Source organism: Erinaceus europaeus, chromosome 10 (assembly GCF_950295315.1).
Source record: "Erinaceus europaeus chromosome 10, mEriEur2.1, whole genome shotgun sequence".
Classification (NCBI taxonomy): Eukaryota; Metazoa; Chordata; class Mammalia; order Eulipotyphla; family Erinaceidae; genus Erinaceus; species Erinaceus europaeus.
The window spans coordinates 96,750,950-96,775,054 of NC_080171.1; the positions used below are offsets into that span (position 1 = coordinate 96,750,950).

The 24,105-nt window shown below is 44.0% G+C and overlaps 1 protein-coding gene and 1 non-coding gene across 6 annotated transcripts in view; both read right to left on the minus strand.

Annotated features, from left to right (window-relative positions):
* GOLGA1 (golgin A1) overlaps positions 1–24,105 on the minus strand; it is a 74,392-nt gene that overhangs the window by 10,093 nt on the left and 40,194 nt on the right. For 4 of the 5 annotated variants that reach the window (XM_016185025.2, XM_060200155.1, XM_060200153.1 and 1 more), the window contains 7 exons: positions 19,546–19,641; positions 17,267–17,416; positions 14,686–14,781; positions 3,431–3,520; positions 1,674–1,776; positions 1,404–1,552; positions 800–943 (listed from right to left, as the gene is read on the minus strand). In XM_016185025.2, coding sequence (XP_016040511.1) covers positions 800–943; positions 1,404–1,552; positions 1,674–1,776; positions 3,431–3,520; positions 14,686–14,781; positions 17,267–17,416; positions 19,546–19,641 — 828 coding nt within the window. The remainder of the gene's footprint in view (positions 1–799; positions 944–1,403; positions 1,553–1,673; positions 1,777–3,430; positions 3,521–14,685; positions 14,782–17,266; positions 17,417–19,545; positions 19,642–24,105) is intronic. The other variant, XM_060200156.1, reaches the window with a different exon arrangement.
* Positions 7,780–7,928, minus strand: LOC132541114 (small nucleolar RNA SNORA41). Its single transcript, XR_009552288.1, has one exon. It is a non-coding gene; the product is annotated as a small nucleolar RNA SNORA41 (small nucleolar RNA).

The window sequence follows — 24,105 nt, forward strand, 5'->3', positions numbered from 1 at the left end:
ATTTTTAAAAGTCTTTTTATTTATTTATTACTAAATAGAGACAGAAATTTGAGAGGGCAGGGGAGAACAGCAATGACAGAAAGACACCTATGGCTGTATTTCGCCACCTGTGAAGGTAGGGACTAGGGGGTGGAACCTGGGGCCTTGTGCACTGTAACGTGTGCACTTAATCGGGTGCACCACCACCTGGCCCCTAAATTTCAATATTTATTTATCTGTTTACTATCAGAGCACTGCTCAACTCTGGCTTGAGCTGGTGCTGGGGATTGAACTGGAAATTTTGGAGTCTCAAGTATGAGAGTTTTGTATAATCATTATACTGTCTTCCCAACCCCAGTCAGCACCTTTTTTGTCCCAATCATTTTAATGGGAAAATATTGGTCTTTCCACAGGACAGCTGTTGACACACGAGTAGTTTCTTATTTTCCCGAGACAGGAGCTGCACACTAACTCCCCACACCAATCTGAGACTTCACCGCTGTGTACTGTTAACACTTCCATTCCCTCTCCTCCCCTCCCTAAAACCAATTAAAGGCAGAACTATCATCTCAGAGCTATAGAAAGGAAGTTCAGAGCACTACCAAGTGGGAGTGAATACTGAGAAGAATGTGAACGGAGGACAAGCCAGGAAGCACCAGAAGAAGAAAGCTGGGAAGAAGCCTTTTGATGGAAAAGGCATTATCTTCCTCAAGGGGAACACAGACCATCAGTGAGACCTAAGAACAGACAGAGTAAGTTTAGGTGTAAGAGCAGAGAAAGAGCAGTGATATAAACAACCTGAGGTAGAGAGGAGTCTCACCTTATTTTTTTCCAGAAGTTGCTGCTCCAAGTCCTGTTTTTCCTTCTGCAGCTGCCCAAGATCCGTGGTCACAACCTCACCATTCAGTATTCCCTCCGCAGCTGGGAGCTGGTACAGGGGGTCCTGCATGGTCCTTGAGGCTGCCTATAGGGAGAGGATAGCCAAGTTGACAGTCAAGGTAAGCTAGGCCCAAGCTATGCCACAGATGGGCTCTGAAGGGGAAAAAGACTTGGCCCACAGCTGTGGGCTGGGATGCTGGCTGCTGGCCAAGAACCAAACTTAGGCCCCTCCAATGCTGCTGAGAGCAACCGTCAGCTTTCCAGGCAATGATTCTTCTCAGAAGGAAGGTCACAACATCGGAACACTTGGCAGATGCTGCCACATCCACTAAATTCTATGAGTCTCATAGTCACCTAGTCAGTGAAGTGCCCAACTTTAAAGTAGGCTAAAACACAGGAAGTGACCTGTCCAATGCCCCATAACCAGTGAGCACTCTTTTCCATGGCACCCCGCTCTCACTACCAGTTATATAGCAGTTATATACTTGTGTCCTAAGTATAACTGCTGCCATGGCAGGTTCACCAGCAGCACAGAAGGGACTTACGTGAGGCACCACGTCCTGCTCCTGACCCGACAGCCTCAGCAGTTCCTCCTCCTGAGTACCAGCCACTTCGGACTCCTCTGCCCGCAGGCTCCTCAAGGCCTCCAGCTCACTCTGCAGCTGGTGCATTTGCAGCAGGGAAGTGTCATGACCTGGGCTCGGCAGAGGGGAGGGGATCACCATGAGCTTGGGGACACCCCACTGTTCTGACCTGGCTACCTCAGTGCTGGGCAGGAATAGTTCAGAAGGCTCAGTCAGGGCTGGTCTCCTCACCTTCCTGCAGTTGAAGAATCTCCTGCTCTTTCTGAAGAATTACTTTTGTTTTCTCCTGCAGGCTTTGCTCTTTCTCTTCTATTATCGTTGTCAGGTTAGCAATCTGGGAGGAAAATCAAACATAAGAGGGTACTGGCAGTAGTAACCCCATTTCTTCAGAAGAAATCTCCACTTTTCTACAACTGAATCCTCCATGAATCCTTCCTTGATGTCCACAGCCTCAAGCACACCCCAAGCTACCCTCCTCAACAAACACCTATGAATCAGTGCTGTGGCAGGCTCTTGCACAGAAACACTGGTCGCCCTGCTTCTCTGGCTAACCAGAGACCGGCTGTACAGTTCAGTCTTCCCACAAGCTGTCCTGTTACTTCCATGCTATGCCTGTGGTTTGCATATATTGCTCTCTTTATAAAACTCCGGAAGGTATAAAAATATGTCTTTTCAGAAGCAACTCTTTGAGACTCAGACTTGTTAAGGATTTATTAAAGGCCTAGAGTTATTTAAGAAGATGATGGGGAGGGAGCTGGGTGGTGGCATACCTGGTTGAGCGCACATGTCGCAATGTGCAAGGACCCGGGTTCGAGTCCCCAGTCCCCACCTGCAGGGGGAAAGCTTTACAAGTGGTGAAATAGTGTTGCAGGTATTTCTGTCTCTCTCCCATCTCTACTACCCCTTCCCGCTCAATTTCTGCTGTCTCAGTCCAATAAATAAATACAGAAGACGAAGAAGGAGAAGGAGGAGGAGGAGGAGGAGGAGGGGGGGGGAGGAGGAGGGGGAGGAGGAGGAGGAGGAGGAGGAGGAGACGACGACGATGATCTGGAATCTAAACCAGCAAGATAGCTCACTTAGCACACTTTGTCATGTGCATGACAAAGGCTCAAGTCTGGCCTCCACTGCACTGAGGGATATTTCAGTGCTGTGCTGTCTGTCTCTCTTATTTATTTGTTTATTCATTATTGGATAGAGACAGAGATAACTTAAAAGGGGAGAGGGAGGTAGAGAGGGAGAGAGACAGAGAGAGAGACACCTGCAGCCCTGCTTCATCACTCGTGAAGCTTTCCCCCTGCAGCTGGGAACCAGGGTCCTTGCGCACTATAATATGCATGCTTAACTAGGTGTGCCACAGCCTGGCCCCCTCTATTTCTCCATCTTTGTCTCTATCTGAAAAAGTCTGCCTGGGGTGGTGAAGCCACAGTGATGAGCAATATATAAATAAGCAAATAAATAAAAAATAAAGGTCTGGGGGCTGGCGCTATGTCTGTCTTACTGGTGAGAACTCTCTTATTGGTGAGAACTCAAAAATACACAATACAGTCTCCAGGGTCTGTGGGCAATAATGGCTCACTTGCACAATTAGAACCTAGCAGTAGCAGGGTATGCGCTTTTTCCAGGTGATGAATAATAACTGAGCATCAAATACATAAAGAAAGAAAGAAGGCCATCCAATGGTGGAAATTAAAAATATATATTTATTTATTAATGAGAAAGAGACAGAACCAGATCATCACTGTGGTACATGTATTGCCAGGAATGGAACTCAGATCCTTATGCTTGAGAGTTGCTCTCCATGGCAGCTAGGAGAGTTTCTGTAATGACATTTATCTCCTACTTTGCTAGACACCTCAGAGGAATTACAATGCTGATGCCATTCCTGAGATCTTAGTCTTCTTCTTTCCTGGCAAGACGGGGAGGTGGCTGTCCTGCCTGGGGCTGAAGTGGAGGAGTTACCTCCTTGCCTTCTACCAGAAGGGACCTACCTGCTGCTGGAACTCTTCCCTCTGCTTCCGCACCTCCTCTAAGGCTTGAGCCATTGCCACACTCACAATTTCTCTTTGGTTCCATTCCTCCTACAATACAGAAAACGGGAACAAGAAACTCAGCTCACTGTGTTCAAACTACACACTTTACATGGACCCCACAGAAAGTAATGTCTTGCAGGGATACTGTAATATTCTTTCTACTTCCTGAGGTTCCCAGGTTGCCCTCTTGAAGCCATCTATATACTTCTGAGAACTGTCCTGGTGGACAAGCCACCAACCTCTCTGGAAATGGGCACATATCTAAAGGTAAGTCATCCCAGAAGGACATACTTGGATCAAAGTTAGGAGATGCAGAACTTGAGCTTATCTGATGAAATAAACATAGACCAAATATAGATACTCAGCTTCATGTGCATGAGGTGGTGAACTGGTTACAATTACAGAAAAACTAATTTGCAACTATTGAAGGCACTGACTACTCAAAACGACTGCATCTTACAGATAATGAAGGCTCTGTGATGCCATGTCTGTTATTTGCCCAATGCCCCAGAGCCAGTATGTGGCTGTCAGGCATCAAACCAGCTCTTTCTCTGAGTTCAGAGTCAAATCTTTGGAGAGTAGACCACCTCCCAGAGTATTTTCTACTAAAAGCTAACTCATGGTCTTCCTTAGAGAATAAGAACCACCTTCAGACAGACACACTAGTCCTCTTCCTGAGATGATGCCATACTCACAGATTATCGTGCCTGGACAAGAGTCAGGGAAATGGCCGGGAAAGAATACAAACTGGGAGTTTTACTATTTCTGTCTACCCAGAATCCCTCCTCTTTTAGGGGGGTAGAGTCTTATTCCTCTTCCACACTCCCTCCTGCCATTTTATATAGAATGTTGCCATCTGGGAGCGTCTGCCATGATGCCTATCCAATCTGTATGACACAACATGGAGAAAAGCAATGGGAGGGTGACAGGGCAAGAGAGCCTTATGCAAGAAAAAAGACCAGAGGCCACATTCCAGTCAGACAAGTCTTTCCAGTTCTATGAGCTACTCAACAACTCCTAAGAAAGTTCTCTTTCCATTTATGCTAGTACACATGGAATTACAAAGGGAGATGTCAGTCTCACAACGAGATGCATCCTGTCTCCCAGTAGAGTGTTGTTGTTATTATTATTATTATTATTATTATTATTTTGCTAGAGTAGCCATGTGAATCTCTGGTTTCTGGTGATACTAGGGTTTGAGCCTGGAACTTTTGGTACCTCAGGCATGAAGGAATTTCTGCATAGCTGTTGTTTTCGCCGGGCTATGTTGTTTTCAATGGGCTGGCTTCACGGGCTGGCTACAGACGACCAGGGACTCATGGTTGAGCTGTAGGCAGTATCTCTTTATTCATGCAGGACGCAGCACAATCTAAGCTAAACTCAAGCTAAGCTAAACTCAAGGTAAAGTACTCTAAAACTCACAATGCTGTCTTTATATATACTTCCCAAGTAGGGTGGAAACAGGATGTGACATAGAGAGGGTGGAGAGAAAAGTGACTGGTGAAAATCAGAGTGTGACAAAGAGGGGGCAGATTAGGCGAGAATCCTATCACTGAACCACAAATGCCCTGGAGGGAGGGTGGTACTTGTTAACAGTGGTTATGTAAATAGAATGAAGTGGTTATGAAAATAGAATAGTGTTAAGCAGGGGGGATTTAAACCAAATGAAACAGAAGGGGTCTCATGCATACCAACACATAGCCATTATACTATATAACCAGTCTCAGAATCTCAGAATTGACTTTTCATGAGCTTTCCTGCTCCCAAAGGAAATTCACTGCTTTAATGCAAGAAGCATACAGAGGGACCCTGAATTACCTCAAATAACACTCTCATGGGAGACCAGAGGAGGGGCAAGATGTTTCAGACTGGCCTAGGTGACACAGTTTAACAAGAATGTTATGTTTTCTAGGAGCATTTTCTAGGGAAGTGCAGAAGAGATACTATGAGTCCTGATGTATAAGAGGCCAGGAAGCCAACAATGAGGGAGAAGACAGGAAAGCAGGTTGAGCAGGAAGCAAAGAATCAAGGAACCTTCATGCTGGGGTGGGCATTTTTCATCCATGGTCATGGGTGATCCTCAGAAGGCGTGGTCCAGGAGGTGGTGCAGTGAATAAAGCACTAGACTCTCAAGCATGAGGTCCTGAGTTCGATCCCTGGCAGCACATGTACCAGAGTGATGTCTGGTTTTTTTCTGTTTTTTTCTCTCTCCTCCTATCTTTCTCATTAATAAATATGCAAAAAAAAAAAAAAAAAAAGAATCCTCTGAAGGCCAAGGGTTATCAATTCAGTTTTTTTAAATATATATATATTTATTTATTCATTCCCTTTTGTTGCCCTTGCTGTTTTACTGTTGTAGTTATTATTGATGTCATTGTTGTTGGACAGGACAGAGAGAAATGGAGAGAGGCAGGGAAGACAGAGGGGGTAAAGAAAGACAGACATCTGCAGACCTGCTTCACTGCCTGTGAAGCGACTCCCCTGCAGGTGGGGAGCCAGGGGCTCGAACCAGATCCTTACGCTGGTACTTGGGTCCTTGCTTTGCGGGGGGGGGGGGGATAGTGTTGGTTATGCAAAGGGACTTTCAAGCCTGAGGCTTCGAAATCCCTGCACCATCATAAGCCAGAGCTGAGCAGTGGTGCTCTAGTAAAAAAAAAAAAAAAAGGAAAATGAATTTCCACAAAAATTAGGCCCTATAGTCTATTATTGCCACAGAACCAATAGTTAACCAAAAGTTAACTCAATCTAGGACCAAAGCTCCTGGATGACTGGTATAGCCCAGGTTTTCTTCGAAAGCTGCCAGGATACTCAATGTGGCAGCTTTTTTCCTTTTTTTCTTTTTACCAGAGCACTGCTCAGCTCTGGCTTATAGTGGTGCAGGAGATTGAACCTGGGACTCTGGGGCCTCAGGCATGAGTTTCTTTGCATGACCATTATGCTATCTACCCTCCACTCTGTGGCAGCTCTCTGAACCTGGATGATTTCCATAATGGAGCCAAGGAAACAGCAATTTAGAAAAATAGGGACACGGAGGGGAGGGCAACAAGAGGTGGAACAGTAGCTAGAGTGCATGTTGCCGTGTACTAGGGGAGGCGGGCGGTGGTGCAACGAGTAAGCGAACACAGTACTAAGTGTAAGGACCCGCTCAAGGATCCCTGTTCAAAGGCCTCACTCCCCACCTGCAGGGAGGAAACTTCACAAGCAGTGAAGCAGATCCGAAAGTGTCTATCTTTCTCTGTTCCTTCCTCTTTCAATTTGTCTGTCCTATCCAATAAAATGGAAAAAATGGCCTCCAGGAGCAGTGGATTCATAGTGCCAGCACTGAGTCCCAGTGATAACTCTAGAAGAAGAAAAAAGGACCTGGGTTCAAGCCTCCAGTGCCCACCTGCAGGGGAGAACTTCATAAGCAGTAAAGCAGTGCTATAGGTCTTTCGCTCTTAACCTCCTCTATCGCCCTTTCCTTCTAATTTTTTCTGTCACTACAAAAAACAAAGAGAAAGAAAAGTGTGTGTATATCCCAAAACAGTACTACAAAATACTTTAGGTTGACCAATAATAGGAGAAAGAGACAAATTTATGAGCATAGTTAAAGATTTAGAAAGCTCTTCTCAGTAACTGATGGGACAAGCAGACAGAACCAGATAACATAGAGGGCCGGGAGACAGCTCAGTGTGTCAGAGCACAGGATTAGCAAGTCTAAGGCCCCAGAGGTCTGAGTCAAAGCTGAGTGGTGTCTTGGCTGGTCTCCCTCTTTCCTTCTCTGTGTCTGTCTCTCATAAAGAAAAATAAATCTAAACAAACAAACAAAATGCTCTTTTCACCATTCTGGAGGTCTTCTGGGCTTGTGAAACTAAAAATATGGCTTTGAGGCTGTGGTCTGAAGCCATTTTTGCTGGCTGTAAGTGGGGCCTCAGGACTAGAGGAAATACATAGCTCTTTTTTTTTTTTTTTTTTTGCACATTTTGCTTATCACACACATGTCCTCTTTCTGTTTTAAAGAGGCATTTGGGGGGTCAGGCAGTGGCACAGTGGGTTAGGTGCACGTGGCGCAAAGCGCAAAGACCGGTGTAAGGATCCCGGTTCAAGCCCCCGGCTCCCCACCTGCAGGGGAGTCGCTTCACAGGCGGTGAAGCAGGTCGGCAGGTGTCTATCTTTCTCTCCCCCTCTCTGTCTTCCCCTCCTCTCTCCATTTCTTTCTGTCCTATCCAACAACGAACAACATCAACAATGGTAATAATAATAACCACAACAAGGCTACAACAACAAAGGCAACAAAGGGGGGAAAATGGCCTCCAGGAGCGGTGGATTCATGGTGCAGGCACTGAGTCCAGCAATAACCCTGGAGGGAAAAAAAAAAGAAGAGAAAGAGGCATTTCAATTGTGTAACAGTTTATTTTCCACAGAGGAATGCCACAACTGCTACCATAAGAACAGCTGCAGACCAGTAGCTGTGGGAACATAGCTCTTAAAAGTTAAGATCTTGTGGCCCGGGAGGTGGCACAATGGATAAGGCACTGGACTCTTTTTTTTTTTTTCCTCCTCCAGGGTTATTGCTGGGCTCGGTGCCTGCACCATGAATCCACCGCTCCTGGAGGCCATTTTTTTCCCCCTTTTGTTGCCCTTGTTGTAGCTTCATTGTGGTTATTATTATTGCCTTTGTTGACGCAATTCGTTGTTGGATAGGACAGAGAGAAATGGAGAGAGGAGGGGAAGACAGAGAAGGGGAGAGAAAGATAGACACCTGCAGACCTGCTTCACCTCCTGTGAAGCGACTCCCCTGCAGGTGGGGAGCCGGGGGCTCGAACCGGGATCCTTACGACGGTTCCTGCGCTTTGCGTTCCTGCGCTTTGCGCCACATGCGCTTAACCCACTGCGCCACCGCCCGACCCCCAAGGCACTGGACTCTTAAGCATGAGGTCTTGCGTTCAATCCCAGGCAGCACATATACCAGAGTGATGTCAGGCTCTTCTATCATTCTCATAAATAATAAACAAATAAATGAAATCTTTTTTTTAAAAAAAAAAAAAAGTGAAGATTTGGGGGGGGGGCTTGGGCGGTAGCACAGTGGACCAGCGTAAGGATCCCAGTTCGAGCCCCCGGCTCCCCACCTGCAGGGGCGTCACTTCACAGTCAGTGAAACAAGTCTGCAGGTGTCTATCTTTCTCTTCCCCTCTCTGTCTTCCCCTCCTCTCTCCATTTCTCTGTCCTATCCAACAACAACGACATCAATCATAACTATAACAATAAAATAACAAGGATTAGAAAAGGGAATATAAAAAAATTAAAGCCTTTTGCATAACCAGTGTGCTCTCTCCCTAGTCCTAAATGCATAGATTGGTTACAAAGGAGAGAAGAAAACATACTGAAGATTTGGAATAATACTTGATCTAATTAACATCTGCACAGTCGTCTGCTGGGAGAGTGCGCACGTTACTGTGTGCAACCTGGATTAAGCCCCAGGTCTCCACTTGCTCCCTGAGTGGGAGAGCAATAATGTTTGTGTCTTTTTTATTCTTTTTTTCTTTCCTCTGTCTCTCTGTACCTCACCCTCTATCAAAAAGAAAATAAATCCAAGATACTGAGAAAATTCTGCAAATATTTGTAAATTAACTATAGCTCTAAATAACCTGTGAGCTTATTAAAGTCACTTTTTTTAAAGACTTTTTTAAATATTTATTTATTCCCTTTTGTTGCCCCTGTTGTTTTATTGTTGTAGTTATTATTGTTGTTGTCGTTTTTGGATAGGACAGAGAGAAATGGAGAGAGGAAGGGAGGATAGAGGGGATAGAGAAAGATAGACACCTGCAGATCTGCTTCACCGCCTGTGAAGCGACTCCCCTGCAGGTGGGGAGCTGGGGGCTTGAACCGTGATCCTTATGCTGGTACTTGCGCTTCGCGCCATGTGTGCTTAACCCTCTGCGCTACCCCAGACTTCCTAAAGTCACTTAAATTTTTTTTTTTATTATCTTTATTTATTTATTGGATACAGACAGACAGAAATTGAGAGGAAAGGAGGTGACAGAGAGGGAGACAGAGAGACACCTACAAACCTGCTTCATCGCTTGCAAAGCTTACCCCCTGCAGGTGGGGACTTGGGGCTCGAACCTGAGCCCTTGTGCATTGTAACATGTGTGCTCAACCAGGTGCACCACCACCCGGCCCCTAAAGTCACTTTTAGTTTAAGATTTGATATATTACATATGAGAGTTTCACGAGAGACAGAGAGAGAGAGAGAGAAGTCAGAGTACCAGTTTGGCACATGTGGGAACCTCAGACATCTCAGCCTGATACTTCAGCAACTAAAACTAGATTCCACTGCTTCATGCAGAGCTTGTTAGCTCCAACTTAATTACTGCCAAGAGGGGAAGTTTGAGGGGGACTGGCAGAACTTGTTCTTCTCCCGTGAGCTTCCAGTTTCTGGAGCATTATCCCATCAAGGATGCTTTCCCTGGCGGCAATTTCTTCCTGAAGCAGCAGCTGCATCCACTTTGCAGTTTCTTTTCTGATTCTTCCCATTGTCTTTTAAAGAATTTTTAAAAAAAAAAATTTATTATTGGGAGTCGGGCGGTAGTGCAGCGGGTTAAGCGCAGGTGGCGCAAAGTGCAAGAACTGGCGGAAGAAACGCGGTTCAAGCCCCCAGCTCCCCACCTGCAGGTGAGTCGCTTCACAGGTGGTGAAGCTGGTCTGCAGGTGTCTATCTTTCTCTACCCCTCTGACTTCCCCTCCTCTCTCCATTTCTCTGTCCTATCCAACAACAAACAGCATCAATAACAACAATAATAACTACAACAACAATGAAAAACAAGGGCAACAAAAGGGAAAATAAATATATTTTTAAAAAATTATTATTTATTTTCCCTTTTGTTGCCCTTGTTGTTTTTTACAGTTGTTATAGTTATTATTGTTGTTGATGTCATCACTGTTGGATAGGACAGAGAAATGGAGAGAGAAGGGGAAAACAGAGAGAGGGAGAGAAAGACAGACACCTACAGACCGGCTTCATTTATTGTGAAGCGACTCCCCTGCAGGTGGGGAGCCAGGGGCTCAAACCGGGATCCTTATGCCAGTCCTTGCACTTTGTGCCACCTGCGCTTAACCTGCAGAGCTACCGCCCAACTCCATAAAGATTTTATTTTTATTTATTTATTTTCTCTTTTGTTGTCCTTGTTGTTTTTCGTTGTTTTTGTAGTTATTATTGTTATTGATGTTGTCGTTGTTAGATAGGACAGAGAGAAATGGAGAGAGGAGGGGAAGACAGAGAGGGGCAGAGAAAGATAGACACCTGCAGACCTGCTTCACCACTTGTGAAGCGACTCCCCTGCAGGTGGGGAGCCGGGGGCTTGAACCGGTATCCTTATGCTGACCTTGTGCTTTGCGCCACCTGCGCTTAACCCGCTGAGCTACAGCCCGACTCCCAAGATTTATTTTTTAAAGAATAAAAGAGAGAGGAAAAGGCCAGAACACTGCTCTGGTATATGAGATGTTGGGGATCAAAACTGGGGGCTCCAGTGTGTCAAGCATGCTGATCCACCTCCCAACCGACTCTGCAGTTTTTCTAACATTTGCAGCTGGACTCATTCATTGCTTCACCTCCTCACCACTCACACCACAACAACTCTTTTTTGTTTTAATTTAATAAATTCTTACATTATACATATATATATGTATGTATGTATGTATACACACACACACACACACACACACACACACACACACATATATATATATTTTTTTAACAGAGCACTGCTCAGCTCTGGCTCATGGTGATGCAGGGGACTGAACCTGGGACTTTGGAGCCTCAGGCATGAGAGTCTCTTTACATAAACCATTATGCTATCTACCCTCAGCCAACACAGCAACTCTTTTTTTTTTTTTTAATATTTATTTATTTATTTATTATTGGACAGAGACAGAAATAGAGAGGAAAGGGGGAGATAAAGAGGGAGAGAGACTGAGAGACACCTGCAGCCCTGCTTTACCATTTGTGAAACTTTCCCCCTACAGGTGCTTGAACCCAAGTCCTTGTGCACTGTAACGTGAGTGCTTAACCAGGTGCGCCACTGTCTGGTCACCACAGCAACTCTTTATTTTATTGTATGTTTATTTATTTACTTATTTATTCCTTTTTGTTGCCCTTGTTGTTTTATTGTTGTAGTTATTGATGTCGTTGTTGGATAGGACAGAGAGAAGTGGAGAGAGGAGGGGAAGACAGAGAGGGGGAGAGAAAGATAGACACCTGCAGACCTGCTTCACTGCTTGTGAAGTGACCCCCCTGCAGGTGGGGAGCCAGAGGCTGGAACCGGGATCCTTACACGGGGGAGCCTAGGGCTGGAACCATGATCCTTACGCAGGTCCTTGCGCTTTGCGCCACCAGCTGCGCTACCGCCCGACTCCAAGCAACTTTTTTTTTCCAGAAGACTTTTTTAAAAATATATTTACTTTTTTATTTATTCCCTTTTGTTGCCCTTGTTGTTTTCCAGCAACTCTTTAGTAGAGCTTTCTTCAAGACATCTGAGTCTTGAAATTTGTGGGGATCCTTTTTTTTTTTTTTGGCAGGGTGTATGTTTTCCTTAATTCCTAAATTTAAGAATTTTAATTTATCCACTTTGTTCCCTTAGTTGTAGCTACTTTGTGCAATTGCTACCTTTCTAACTTCTTTGAATACCTTCCCTGCAGGTGGGGAGCCAGAGGCTTGAACTGGGATCCTTACACCGGTCCTATGCTTTGTGCCACCTGCACTTAACCCGCTTCACTACCGCCCAACTCCCCTAACTTCCATATTTGAAAGACTGCTTTCCTTCCTTCCTATTCTCTACCTTCACACTGATTGTCTTTTTTTTTTTTTTTTGATATTTTTTTATTTTCCCTTTTGTTGCCCTTGTTGGCTTTTATTGTTGTTGTTATTGATGCTGTCGTTGTTAGATAGGACAGAGAGAAATGGAGAGAGGAGGGGAAGACAGAGAGGGGGAGAGAAAGAGAGACACCTGCAGACCTGCTTCACCGCTTGTGAAGCGACTCCCCTGCAGGTGGGGAGCTGAGGGCTCGAACCAGGATCCTTACACTGGTCCTTGCACTTTGCGCCACGTGCGTTTAACCTGCTGCGCTACCACCAGGCTCCCACTGATTGTCTTCTTAGCACAACTGTTACTTGTTTTTGACCGTCTACAACTGTTACTTGTTTTTGACCGTCTCTTCTGTTACTTGTTTTTGACCATCTCTAGTTACAAATTCCATAGGAGAGCTTTTTTGTTTTGTTTTGTTCTGTGCACTGCTACATCCCAGCACTTAGATGGTGCCTGGCCCTTACAGGTACTCAAACATTCACTGAATGAATGCATGACAAATATCTGACTCCATGCTTACATCAGAACACCCCCCCACACACACCCCCCGCACTACCCCCAGTGTAGATTAGCAGAGGCTAAATACTGAAAGCTAACTCAGCAGACTCTCGGCTGTGGATGTTCTCAAGAGAAGACTGCTGCTGAAGGAGCCATGGGTTTTTCTGTTAAAGATGGGCAAGTACTTTATGGGGTGGGGTGGCGTGGCAGGAGAAAGGCATACAGGAATGTGGCACATTTTTTTCTTCTCATCCAGTATGTATGTATGTGTGTATGCATATGCATATATATATATATATATATGTATATATATTTTTACTAGAGCATTACTCAGCTCTGGTTTATAGTAGTGTAGGGAAATGAATATGGCACTTTGGAGCCTCAGGCTTCATCCAGCTTTGTTCAGGGAATGATGCAGCCATCTGACTCTGCATATAGTTCATATATATATATATATATATATATATATATATGTAAATATATATATACACACACACACACACATATATATATATATATATATATATGCATATATTGCCCCTGAAGAGCAATACCTACCAAATGGCTCCTTCATTTCTGTGCATAGTCCCTGATAAAAACATGCAAATAAGATCTGTATGATCCCTGGGCAGGGGTAGATAGCATAACGGTTATGCAAAGAGACTCTCCTGCCTGAGGCTCTAAAGTCCCAAATTCAATCCCCTGCACCACTATAAGCCAGAGCTGAGCAGTGCTCTGGTAAAAAAATAGTAATAATAAATTTTAAAAAATAATAATAAAATCTGAATGATCCTTAGTTATGGCCTTGCTTGACTTCTTTCACTGGAAAAATAAGCAAGAGTGGTGCTCTGACAGTAGTACATTCATGCAACTGTTGCTAAGCACACAGGAGGAGGGCTAGACCTCTATGGTACAGTGCAGAGTCAGACTAGCACTGTCTCTATGGAATTTGAATAGTGACTTACTCTCAATGGTATCAGTTGCAAAATAAGCATAATGCTTTTTTTTTTTTTTTTAAAGATTTTATTTATGAGAAAGATAGGAGGAGAGAGAAAGAACCAGACATCACTTGGGACCTCATGCTTGAGAGTCCAAAGCTTTACCACTGTGCCACCTCCCAGACCACAATAAGCGTAATTTTTTTTTTTTTACATATGTTTATTTATTTATTTATTCCCTTTTTTTGCCCTTGTTTTATTGTTGTAGTTATTGTTGTTGTTGATGTCATCATTGTTGGATAGGACAGAGAGAAATGGAGAGAGATGGGGAAGACAGAGAGGGGGAGAGAAAGATAGACACCTGCAGACCTGCTTCACCACCTGGGAAGCGACTCCCCTGCAGGTGGGAGCTGGGGTGCATAATTCTTTTTTTTTAAAAATTTATTTGTTTATTCCCCTTTTGTTGCCTTTATTGGTTTTTATTGTTGTTGTAGTTATTATTGTTCTTATTGATGTCGCTGTTGTTAGATAGGACAGAGAGAAATGGAGAGAGGAGGGGAAGACAGAGAGGGGGAGAGAAAGATAGACACCTACAGACCTGCCTCACCTCTTGTGAAGCGACTCCCCTGCAGGTGGGGAGCCGGGGGCTCGAACCGGGATTCTTACACTGGTTCTTGCGCTTTGCGCCATGTGCGCTTAACCCGCTGCGCTACCACCAGACTCCCTGGGTGCATAATTCTTATGATTATCATTATGCTCTCTACTTATTCACTGAGAGGACTTACTGAAGATGACAATTTAAAACAGAGTAAACAGAGAACAAAACTAATGAATATATGCTAGTTCTATTCTTTGACTCTAAGAACTTTCACCAGGCTTCTCCACACAAATGTAAAAGATATAGGCACTTAATGAAACTGATTCAATTAAATACCTTTAGCTTTTTCAGTTCGAGTTGGTGATCCTGTAAAGAATGTTCACATTCATTCTTGATTTCCTTAAGGGTTGCATTTTCTTGTTTCAACTCTTTCTGCAAATGAAGAAAAGAACATATAAAAAGAAAAGATCTGGAAGTTGGGCGGTAGGTAGCACAGTGGGTTAAGCGCATGTGGTGCGAAGTGCAAAGACCGGCATAAGGATCCCGGTTTCCCCCTGGCTCCCCACCTGCAGGTGGAAAGTTTGTGAGTGGTGAAGCAGTGTTGCAGGGGTCTGTCTCTCATCCTCTCTATCTCCTGCTTCCCTCTTGATTCTGGCTATCTCTATCCAATAGATAAAGGTAAAAAAAAAAAAAATTAAAGGAGGGGGCAGGTGGTGGTGCACTTGGTGAAGCACTCACATTACAGTGTGCAAGGTCCTAGGTTCAAACCCCTGGTCCCCACCTGCAGGGGGCAAGCTTCAAGAGTTGTTAAGCAGAACTGCAGGTGTCTCTCTCTCTCTCTCTATCTTCCCTTACCTTCTCAATTTCTCTGTGCTTCTATCCAATAATAAATAAATAAAAAGATTTAAAAGAAAAATAGGGGCCAAGCAGTGGCACACCGGCTTAAATGCACACATTACAGTGCACAAGGACCCAGGTTCCAGCCCCTAGTCCCCACCTGCAAGGGGCAAGCTTCACAAGTGGTGGAGCAGGGCTGCAAATGTCTCTCTGTCTCTTTCTCTTCCTCACTCTCCCTTCTCAATTTCTGTCTCTATTCAATAATAAAAATAAATAAAATTTAAAAAATATCTATGTATTTATTTTCCCTTTTATTGCACTTTTTTATTGTTGTAGTTATTATTGTTCTTATTGATGTCATCATTATTGGATAGGACAGAGAGAAATGGAAAGAGGAGGGGAAGACAGAGAGGGGGAGAGAAAGATAGACACCTGCAAACCTACTTCACCACCTGTGAAGCAATTGACTCCCCTGTAGGTGGGGAGCCGGGGGCTCGAACAGGGATCCTTATTCTGGTCCTTGCACTTTGCACCACGTGTGCATAACCCACTGCACTACCGCTCAACTCCCAAATAAAAATATTTTTAAAAATATATTATCTTTATCACATTTCTCCTGGTCATAGTCCTATCTCTCTTGCATGGTGCCTTTAATCATTTCTCCCACCCCCATCCCATAGACACACTTTATCACTGCAGGAGGGATGAGAACAGGAAAAGAGTCACTTAACAAATTATACACATGCACACGCACACACAGATACTTGATTCTGTAGACTTTGAACCAGGTCCAGGTGGTGGTGCACCTGGTTAAGTGCACACACTACAGTACGCAAGGATCTGGGTTCAAGCCCCTGGTCCCTACCTGCAGAGGGAAAGCTTCACAAGTGGTGATGTAGAGCTGCAGGTGTCTGTCTGTCTCTCTCCCTCCCCCTCCCCATTCCTTTCAATCACTCTGTCTCTATCTGGTAAATAAATAAAAGATTTGCAAAATACACTAGAAAAAAAAAAAAGACTTTGAACCTGGGGAAGGGAACAGCCAGTACGAAGGAGAAGTAAACTTTAGAAAGGCAGTGGGGAAAAAAGCTAAGGACTAGTTAGAAAGTGCCACAAAGCTTCTGTTTAGCCCAAGGAAAAAGAAAACCTATCTTTTGGAGGTAGAGGTATGTGTGTGAAAAGTAGGATTTTTGTTTTTATTTTATTTATTTATTTTTAAAGATTTTATTTATTTATTTATTCATTAATGAGAAACATAGGAGGAGAGAAAGAGCCAGACATCACTCTGGTACATGTGCTGCCGGGGATCGAACTCAGGATCTCATGCTTGAGAGTCCGAGTCCGATGCTTTATCCACTGCGCCACCTCCCAGACCACTGTTTTTTTATATCCAGTCTTCTGAGCCTATCTCTTATAAGAATAATAAAAACTATTCCAGGGACTATGGAAATAGCTTAAAAATTTTGCAAAAATTGCTCCCAAAAATGGGTACAGGGAGAAAGCATAATGGTCATGCAAATGACTTGCATGCCTGAAGCTCCCAAGTCTCACATTCAGTCCCCAGCACCACCATAATCCAGAGCTTAGCAGTGTTTTGATGAAAAAAAAAAATAGAGAAAAAGGGGTCCAGGAGGTGGCACACCTGGTTGAGGGCACATGTTACAATACTCAAGGACCCAGGTACTAGCCCCTGGTCCCCACCTAAGGGTTCGGAAAGCTTTGCGAGTGGTGAAGCAGTGCTGCAGGTCTCTCTCTCTCTCTCTTTCACCTCCTTCCTTCTCAATTTTGGCCATCTCTGTCCAATAAATAAAGATTAGAAAAAAATAGACAAAAAAGGTTTTCTCTCTCTAGTGGAGCCCATCAAAATGTGAATAAATGGCTCTCATGATCCCTCCCTTTCTCACTGCACACATGTACTCCAACATGTGGGTGTTCCAATTTTCCTGAATAAAGCTTAAAATTCCTGGGGACAAAAAGAGGCACCTCATCCAGAGGTGAGCTGGCTTTCTTGCTACCGAAGCACTAGGCAGCCCACCCCTACATGACCTGGGCATTTCCGTGGCCTGCTTGTTTCTTTACTCACCATCTCCTGCTCTGTGGCTGTCTGCTCAGCAGCCCGTGTTCTTTCTAGAGTGGCCAGCTGGGCCTCCAGTGCTTGAGTACGTTCTGTGCACTGATGCTCCAGAGCCAGGATCTGCTGCTGTGCAGAACTGCTCTCCTTGTTGGCAGTGGCCTGCAAGGCATTAAATAGACAGCTTGTCATGGTGACAAAGATTTTCAGGAGACCATATTCTGTACTTCGGTGACCCAAACATGGAATCTGATCTTCCCTGCCTGGGTGCTGTTGAGGTTCTCACCTGGAACCTCTGACTAGGTCTTGGCCCTTGACCCTCTGGAGCTGGAGTCTGGGACTGGTTTTAGTCTTGGGGGACATCTCTGAGTATGGCCTTCCTTCATCCCACTCAGTATTGCCCTCTATGGTTAATGCTTTTCCCTGAGAAGTAGTATTAAGGGAGCTGGCGGTAGCACAGCGGGTTAAGCGCAGGTGGCGCAAAGTGCAAGGACTGGCGTAAGGATCCCGGTTTGAGCCTCCGACTCCCCACCTGCAGGGGAGTCGCTTTACAGGTGGTGAAGCAGGTCTGCAGGTGTCTCTCTTTCTCTCCCCCTCTGTCTTCCCCTCCTTTCTCCATTTCTCTCTGTCCTATTTAACAATGATGACATCAACAACAAATTAACTACAATAGAAAGCAACAAGGGCAACAAGAAGGGAAAAATAAATATAAATTATATATATATATATATATATATTGAAGTAGTATTAAAACAGTGGTGAAAACAAGGGCTTTGGGGGTCAGGCAGTAGCGCAGTGGGTTAAGCGCACATGGCACAAAGTGCAAGGACTGGTGTGAGGATCCCGGTTTGAGGCCCCGGCTCCCCACCTGCAGGGGGGTAGCTTCACAAGTGGTGAAGCAGGTCTGCAGATGTCTATCTTTCTCTCCCCCTCTCTGTCTTCCCCTCCTCTCTCTATTTCTCTCTGTCCTATCCAACAACAATGACAATAACAATGATAAACAAGAAGGACAACAAAAAGAAAAAAAAATAGCCTTCAGGAGCAGTGGATTTGTAGTGCAGGCACCGAGCCCCAGCAATAACCCTAGAGGCAAAAAAAAAAAAAAAAGGCTTTCACCTAAGCGAGATATGGTTCTACTATTTTCAATTGGGATGGGAGACTATGTGCTAATGACCTAGTTCTTCAGGACCTGCTTCCTCTAAAGAATGACAATAACACTATACACCTATTAGTTCTGCTACCAAAAACATGAAAACACACCCGAGTGTGCTTACCAAAGTGCTTGATATGTGGCAAACAGGCAATAAATGCTGTCTTCTTAAAAAAAAATGATGGTGGTGGTAGTGGGGGAGAATTGAGATAATTAGACATAACTAGTTATGCTGAAGAATGAATCTGGGGATTCTCATGCTTGAGAAGTCAATGTTGTATCTACTGCACTACCTCCCAAGGCCACAATACATGTCATTTTCAAAAACAGATTTGGGGCTGGGTGGTGACACATCCAATAGAGCACACATAGTACCATGAGTGAGGGACCAAGTTTAAGCCCTGTTGTACACCTGCAGGGGAGAAGTTTCACGATTGGTGAAGCAGAGCTACAGGTCTCTTTCTCTTTTTCATTCTATCTCCTCCTCCACTCTAGATTTCTGTCTTATTTTCTATATACATATATATATTAAGTATATATATATATATTAAAAATAATAGTAACAGAACAAAATCAGGTTTATTTGTTTCATGAGATATATAATTTCCCATGACAGAAAGAGAAGTCAGAGCACCACTCTGGAATATGTGGCACTAGGGACTGATCTAGAGACACGCATGCCAGTCCTGTGCTCTACCACTTTAGCTATCCCCCTGCCTAAATGCTGCTTTTTGCCTCTGGTTTCTGACTCATCTCGCTATCCAGGACTGTGACAGTTAACCAAGTCCTTGCCATATTATCCCCAGAGCCTGCGCCTCTACAGTGCTAGTGGTAACTGAAGCTTAACTGCCAGTGGAATCATCTCTGCCCACCTCTAACAGTCCAAAATAAGGCCATGAACTACGACCAGTTGTCTTGATGGGGATTAGCTGTCATTACTCCTCTAGGTAACACTGACCTTCCACCAGATTCTTACATTCCAACCTACAGCTGCCCCACTGCTCACATCTAATACAACAACTATATCTACAGTAAGGTTTAAATACCATTCCAAAAAATATGAGGGAATCTGAGAAATCTTCAAACACACAAAGGGAAAGCATCACAGGCTGAGAACATAGCAGCCACCAGAAGCACTTACAAGTTCCTGAATCTGAGTTTCTTGAGATGCTATGATGTCACTGCTCTGCTTTAGTTTTTCCTCAGATGCCTGCAGGCTCTGTTCTAGTTCCTTCACCTGTTAAGAAAAAGAAGCATTCATATATTCAAAAGAAGCTGAGGGGCAGGGGGTAGACAGCATAATGGTTAGGCAAAGAGACTATCATGCCTGAGGCTCCAAAGTTCAAAGTTCAATCCCCCTGCACCACTATAAGCCAGAGATGAGCAGTGCTCTGGTAAAAAAAAAAAGAAATCAAAAAAAAAAAAAAAAGAAAAAGAAAAAGAAAAAGAGGGAGTTGGGTGGTAGCGCAGCGGGTTAAGTGCACATGGTGCAAAGCACAGGACTGGAATAAGGGTCCCGGTTTAAGCTCCTGGCTCCCCACCTGCAGAGGAGTTCACAGGCGGTGAAGCAGGTCTGCAGGTGTCTGTCTTTCTCTTCCCCCCTCTGTCTTCCCCTCCTCTCTCCATTTCTCTCTGTCCTATCCAACAAGACGACATCAATAACAACAACAATAATAACTATAACAATAAGACAACAAGGGCAACAAAAGGGAATAAATAAATATTTTAAAAAAAGGAAAAGAAGCAGCTGAGTATATCCATCAAATGACAAATGACAAAACAGGTACATCACACAATTAATTAATTAAAAAGATTTTTTTGCATAGCTGGGACCTTGCACGTGTGATTTCACTGTTCTGCTGCTTTTTCACATATATAGAACATATGCCAGAGAAGACAGAACCAGAGCTTCTTCCACTACCATAACATTCCCATGTGCTGATAAGGCAGGTAACAGTCAATATTTCATTGATTTATTTACTTAAAGATTTATTTATTTGTTAAAGTATGAAAAAGAGGGAAAGAGAACCAAAGTATTACACTGACCCATGGGCTCTCCATTGCTACTGGTATCTCTATCAGGAACAACACAATAGACCCCATTGTGGGCGCCCCCATAGAATCTTGCCCTCGACTTGGATCAACAACGGTAAGGAATGTTCCATCCTCTGAAGGGAGGCTGGACAAACAACTCTTAGGCTCCACCTGAGGAAGATGGGTCCTGATATTGGGGCAGCTTGGAATGTTCCTACTCATGACCATAGAATGTGAGCTCAGATCTACAGGGATGCAGAGGTCACATAGGCTCCTAAGCTGAATATGGGCCTCAGATCACACTAACCCATGGGATGTTGGGACCTCAAGCTTAGGAGTCTAATGCTGTATCCATTGTGCTACCTCCAAGACCCAATATTAATTCATTTTTAAAAAAAATATTGATTGATTGATTGAAGGCCAGGGAGAACACCAGAAAAATTTCTCAGGCTTATGTGATGCCAGAGGTCAAATTAGGGACCTTCTGCATGAGAATATGAAGCTCCACTTGCTGTGGGACCTCCTAAGTCACAAAACAAGTCTCAATTAGAAATAAAATACCAGAAGTCTATCATTACAAAATACTGTCATTCTAGTGTATCCTTGTCTATTTCTTTTTTATTGTTGTTGTTATTGATGTTGTCATTGATTGACAGGACAGAGAGAGATGGAGAGAGAAGGGGAAGACAGAGAAGGGGAGAAAAAGATAGGCACCTGCAGACCTGCTTCACCGCTTGTGAAGCGATGCCCCTGCAGGTGGGGAGCCAGGGGCTCGAACCAGGATCCTTCAGCCGGTTCTTGTGCTTTGCCCTATGTGCACTTAACCTGCTGTGCTACCACCCGACTCCCTTCTAGTTTACTTCTATGAGTAGTTTTTATATGTTCTGAGTAAAACTTTGTATTTCTCTCTCGTTTTTTTTTTAAACTTTGTATTTCTCTTGCTCGCTCATTTTCCACTTGCATTTTTCAGACCTTGGATTATTTCCATAAGGAATCTTTCAGAATTTATTGAACCAATCCTCAGTATGGTGGCACCTGAGTTATTTTTCAGCAATTAGCATCTTTATGTAAATTCTGTTTCTGATTTCAATCACTTCCTTAGACTAGATTCCCAGAAATTTCTGCTTATGATAACGACTTGGGTTTCATGACAAGAGGCTGATGCTGTTGACATGATGACATGATGACATGATGCCCAGCAGTGAGCGGCTCCATTAGCATGGTCTTTTGATCTCACTAGAACCCTCTTTTTGCCAATTTCTTTTATAAAGTCTGATCTTGAAAACTTTATTACTTAATCAAATGGAAGGTTGCAGCTTTGTCAAGGAGAGTAGGTATCCAATGATAGAAGGACAGAATTAGGTATCCTGACTCCTCATATATATTCACATTTCAGATTTAAATGAAACAACCACATGAAAATAGTGTTTTCACATTAGTTTTCCATGATCACAGATTTTACTAGTGATAGAACCAGGACTTTGGAGCCTCAGGCATGAAAGTCTATTTGCCTAACCACTATGCTGTCTCCCCCCAAAATCTAGGACTTTTACATTTCTTATTTCATGGCCAGCAAGATAGCTCACCAGGAAAGGTGCCTGCCTGGTGTGCACACAATTAGATTAGAGTTTGGTCCCCACTGTACTGGAGCAAAATTTAGTGCTAGGGTCTTTTCCTCTCTCCCTGTTTCTCTGTCTTGGTTGCTCTATCTAAAAACAGCCCAGACTGGAAACAGTTAGCCTAGCTTTAGGCCCTAATGATGACAAAAACAAAAACTGAACTTTTGGGTCCAGAAAATGCTCAAGTTTCAGTTTAGAGATAGAGCTCAAGACTCATGTCATTTTACTTATTTATTTTTAAATTTTTCCCCCTTTTGTTGCCCTTGTTGTTTATCATTGTTGTAGTTATTGTTGTTGTTATTGATGTCGTCATTGTTGGATAGGACAGAGAGAAATGGAGAGATGAGGGGAAGACAGAGGGAGAGAAAGACAGACACCTGCAGACCTGCTTCACCACTTGTGAAGCGACTCCCCTGCAGGTGGGGAGCCGGGGGCTCAAACACGGATCCTTACACAGGTCTGCTTCGCACCACGTGTGTTTAACCCACTGCACTACAACCCCACCCCCCAAGACTCATATCTTAAAAACATTAAAAACAAAGTAGTCAAGAGGAGGACCTAGTGGGGGCTGAGTAGAAAACTGAGAAACGTTACACATGTACAAACTAATGCATTTTTCCCCCTATTGTTGCCCTTATTGTTTACTGTTGTTGTTATTGCTGTCATTGTTGTTGGATAGGACAGAGAGAAATGGAGAAAGGAGGGGAGCAAGAGAGAGGGAGAGAAAGACAGACACCTGCAGACCTGCTTCACCGCCTGTGAAGCGAACGCCCTGTATGTGAGGAGTTGGTGGCTTGAACTAGGATCCTTATGTCAGTCTTTGCACTTTGCGCCACTTGCACTTAACCCACTGCACCACGGCCCACCCACAAATGTATTTTACTGTTGACTGTAAACGATTAATCCTCAAATGAAAATTTTTTAAAAAAAGAACAAAGTAGGTAGTCAGGTGGTAGCGCAGCGAGTTAAATGCACGTGGTGCAAAGTGCAAGGACTGGCGGAAGAATCCCTATTCAAGACCCCGGCTCCCCACCTGCAGGGAGTCGCTTCACAGGCGGTGAAGCCGGTCTGCAGGTGTCTATTTTTCTCTCCCCCTCTCTGTCTTCCCCTCCTCTCTCCATTTCTCTCTGTCCTATCCAGCAACAATGACATCAATAACAACAACAATAAAACAAGGGCAACAAAAAGGGAATAAATAATTAATTAAAAAATAAATAATAAAAAAGAACAAAGCAGTCATATAATCTAACGTTTCCATTCCTAGGAATATACAGAAGGAAAATGAAAATATGGGCCACATAAAACCTTGTTTGCTGTGGTCTGGGAGGGGGCGCAGTGACAATGCTTTGGACTCTCAAGCATGAGGTCCCGAGTTTGATCCCTGGTAGCACATGTGCCAGAGTGATGTCTGGTTCTTTCTCTCTCCTCCTATCTTTCTCATAAATAAATAATTAAGCAATCTTTAAAAAACAAACAAACAAAAAACAACCTTTGTTTGCTATGTTTACTATACCCCCTGACAGATGGGTGATAAAAATGTAATTACATCAACAATTTGTTTGGCTTTGTATGTTGACTCTTGTTTCAGCCACCAGGTTCCAGATGCCATAAGGATGCCGGCCAGGCTTCCCTGGACTGAAGTCCCCACCAATGCGTCCTGGAGCTCCACTTCCCTAGAGACCCACCCTACTAGGGAAAGAGAGAGGCAGACTGGGAGTATGGATTGACCAGTCAACACCCATGTTCAGCGGGGAAGCAATTACAGATGCCAGACCTTCCACCTTCTACAACCCACAACGACCCTGGGTCCATAATCCCAGAGGGGCAGAGAATGGGAAAGCTATTGGGGAGGGGATGAGATATGGAGACTGGGTGGCGGGAACTGTGTGGAGCTGTAACCCCATCCTATGATTTTGTTAATGTCTCCTTTCTTAAATAAAAAAAAATAAAATAATGATAAAAGTGGAAAAAAATGTAATTACACATACACACAATAAAATATTACTTAACATTAAAAATAAAGAAAATGGGGGTGGCAGTAATGCTGC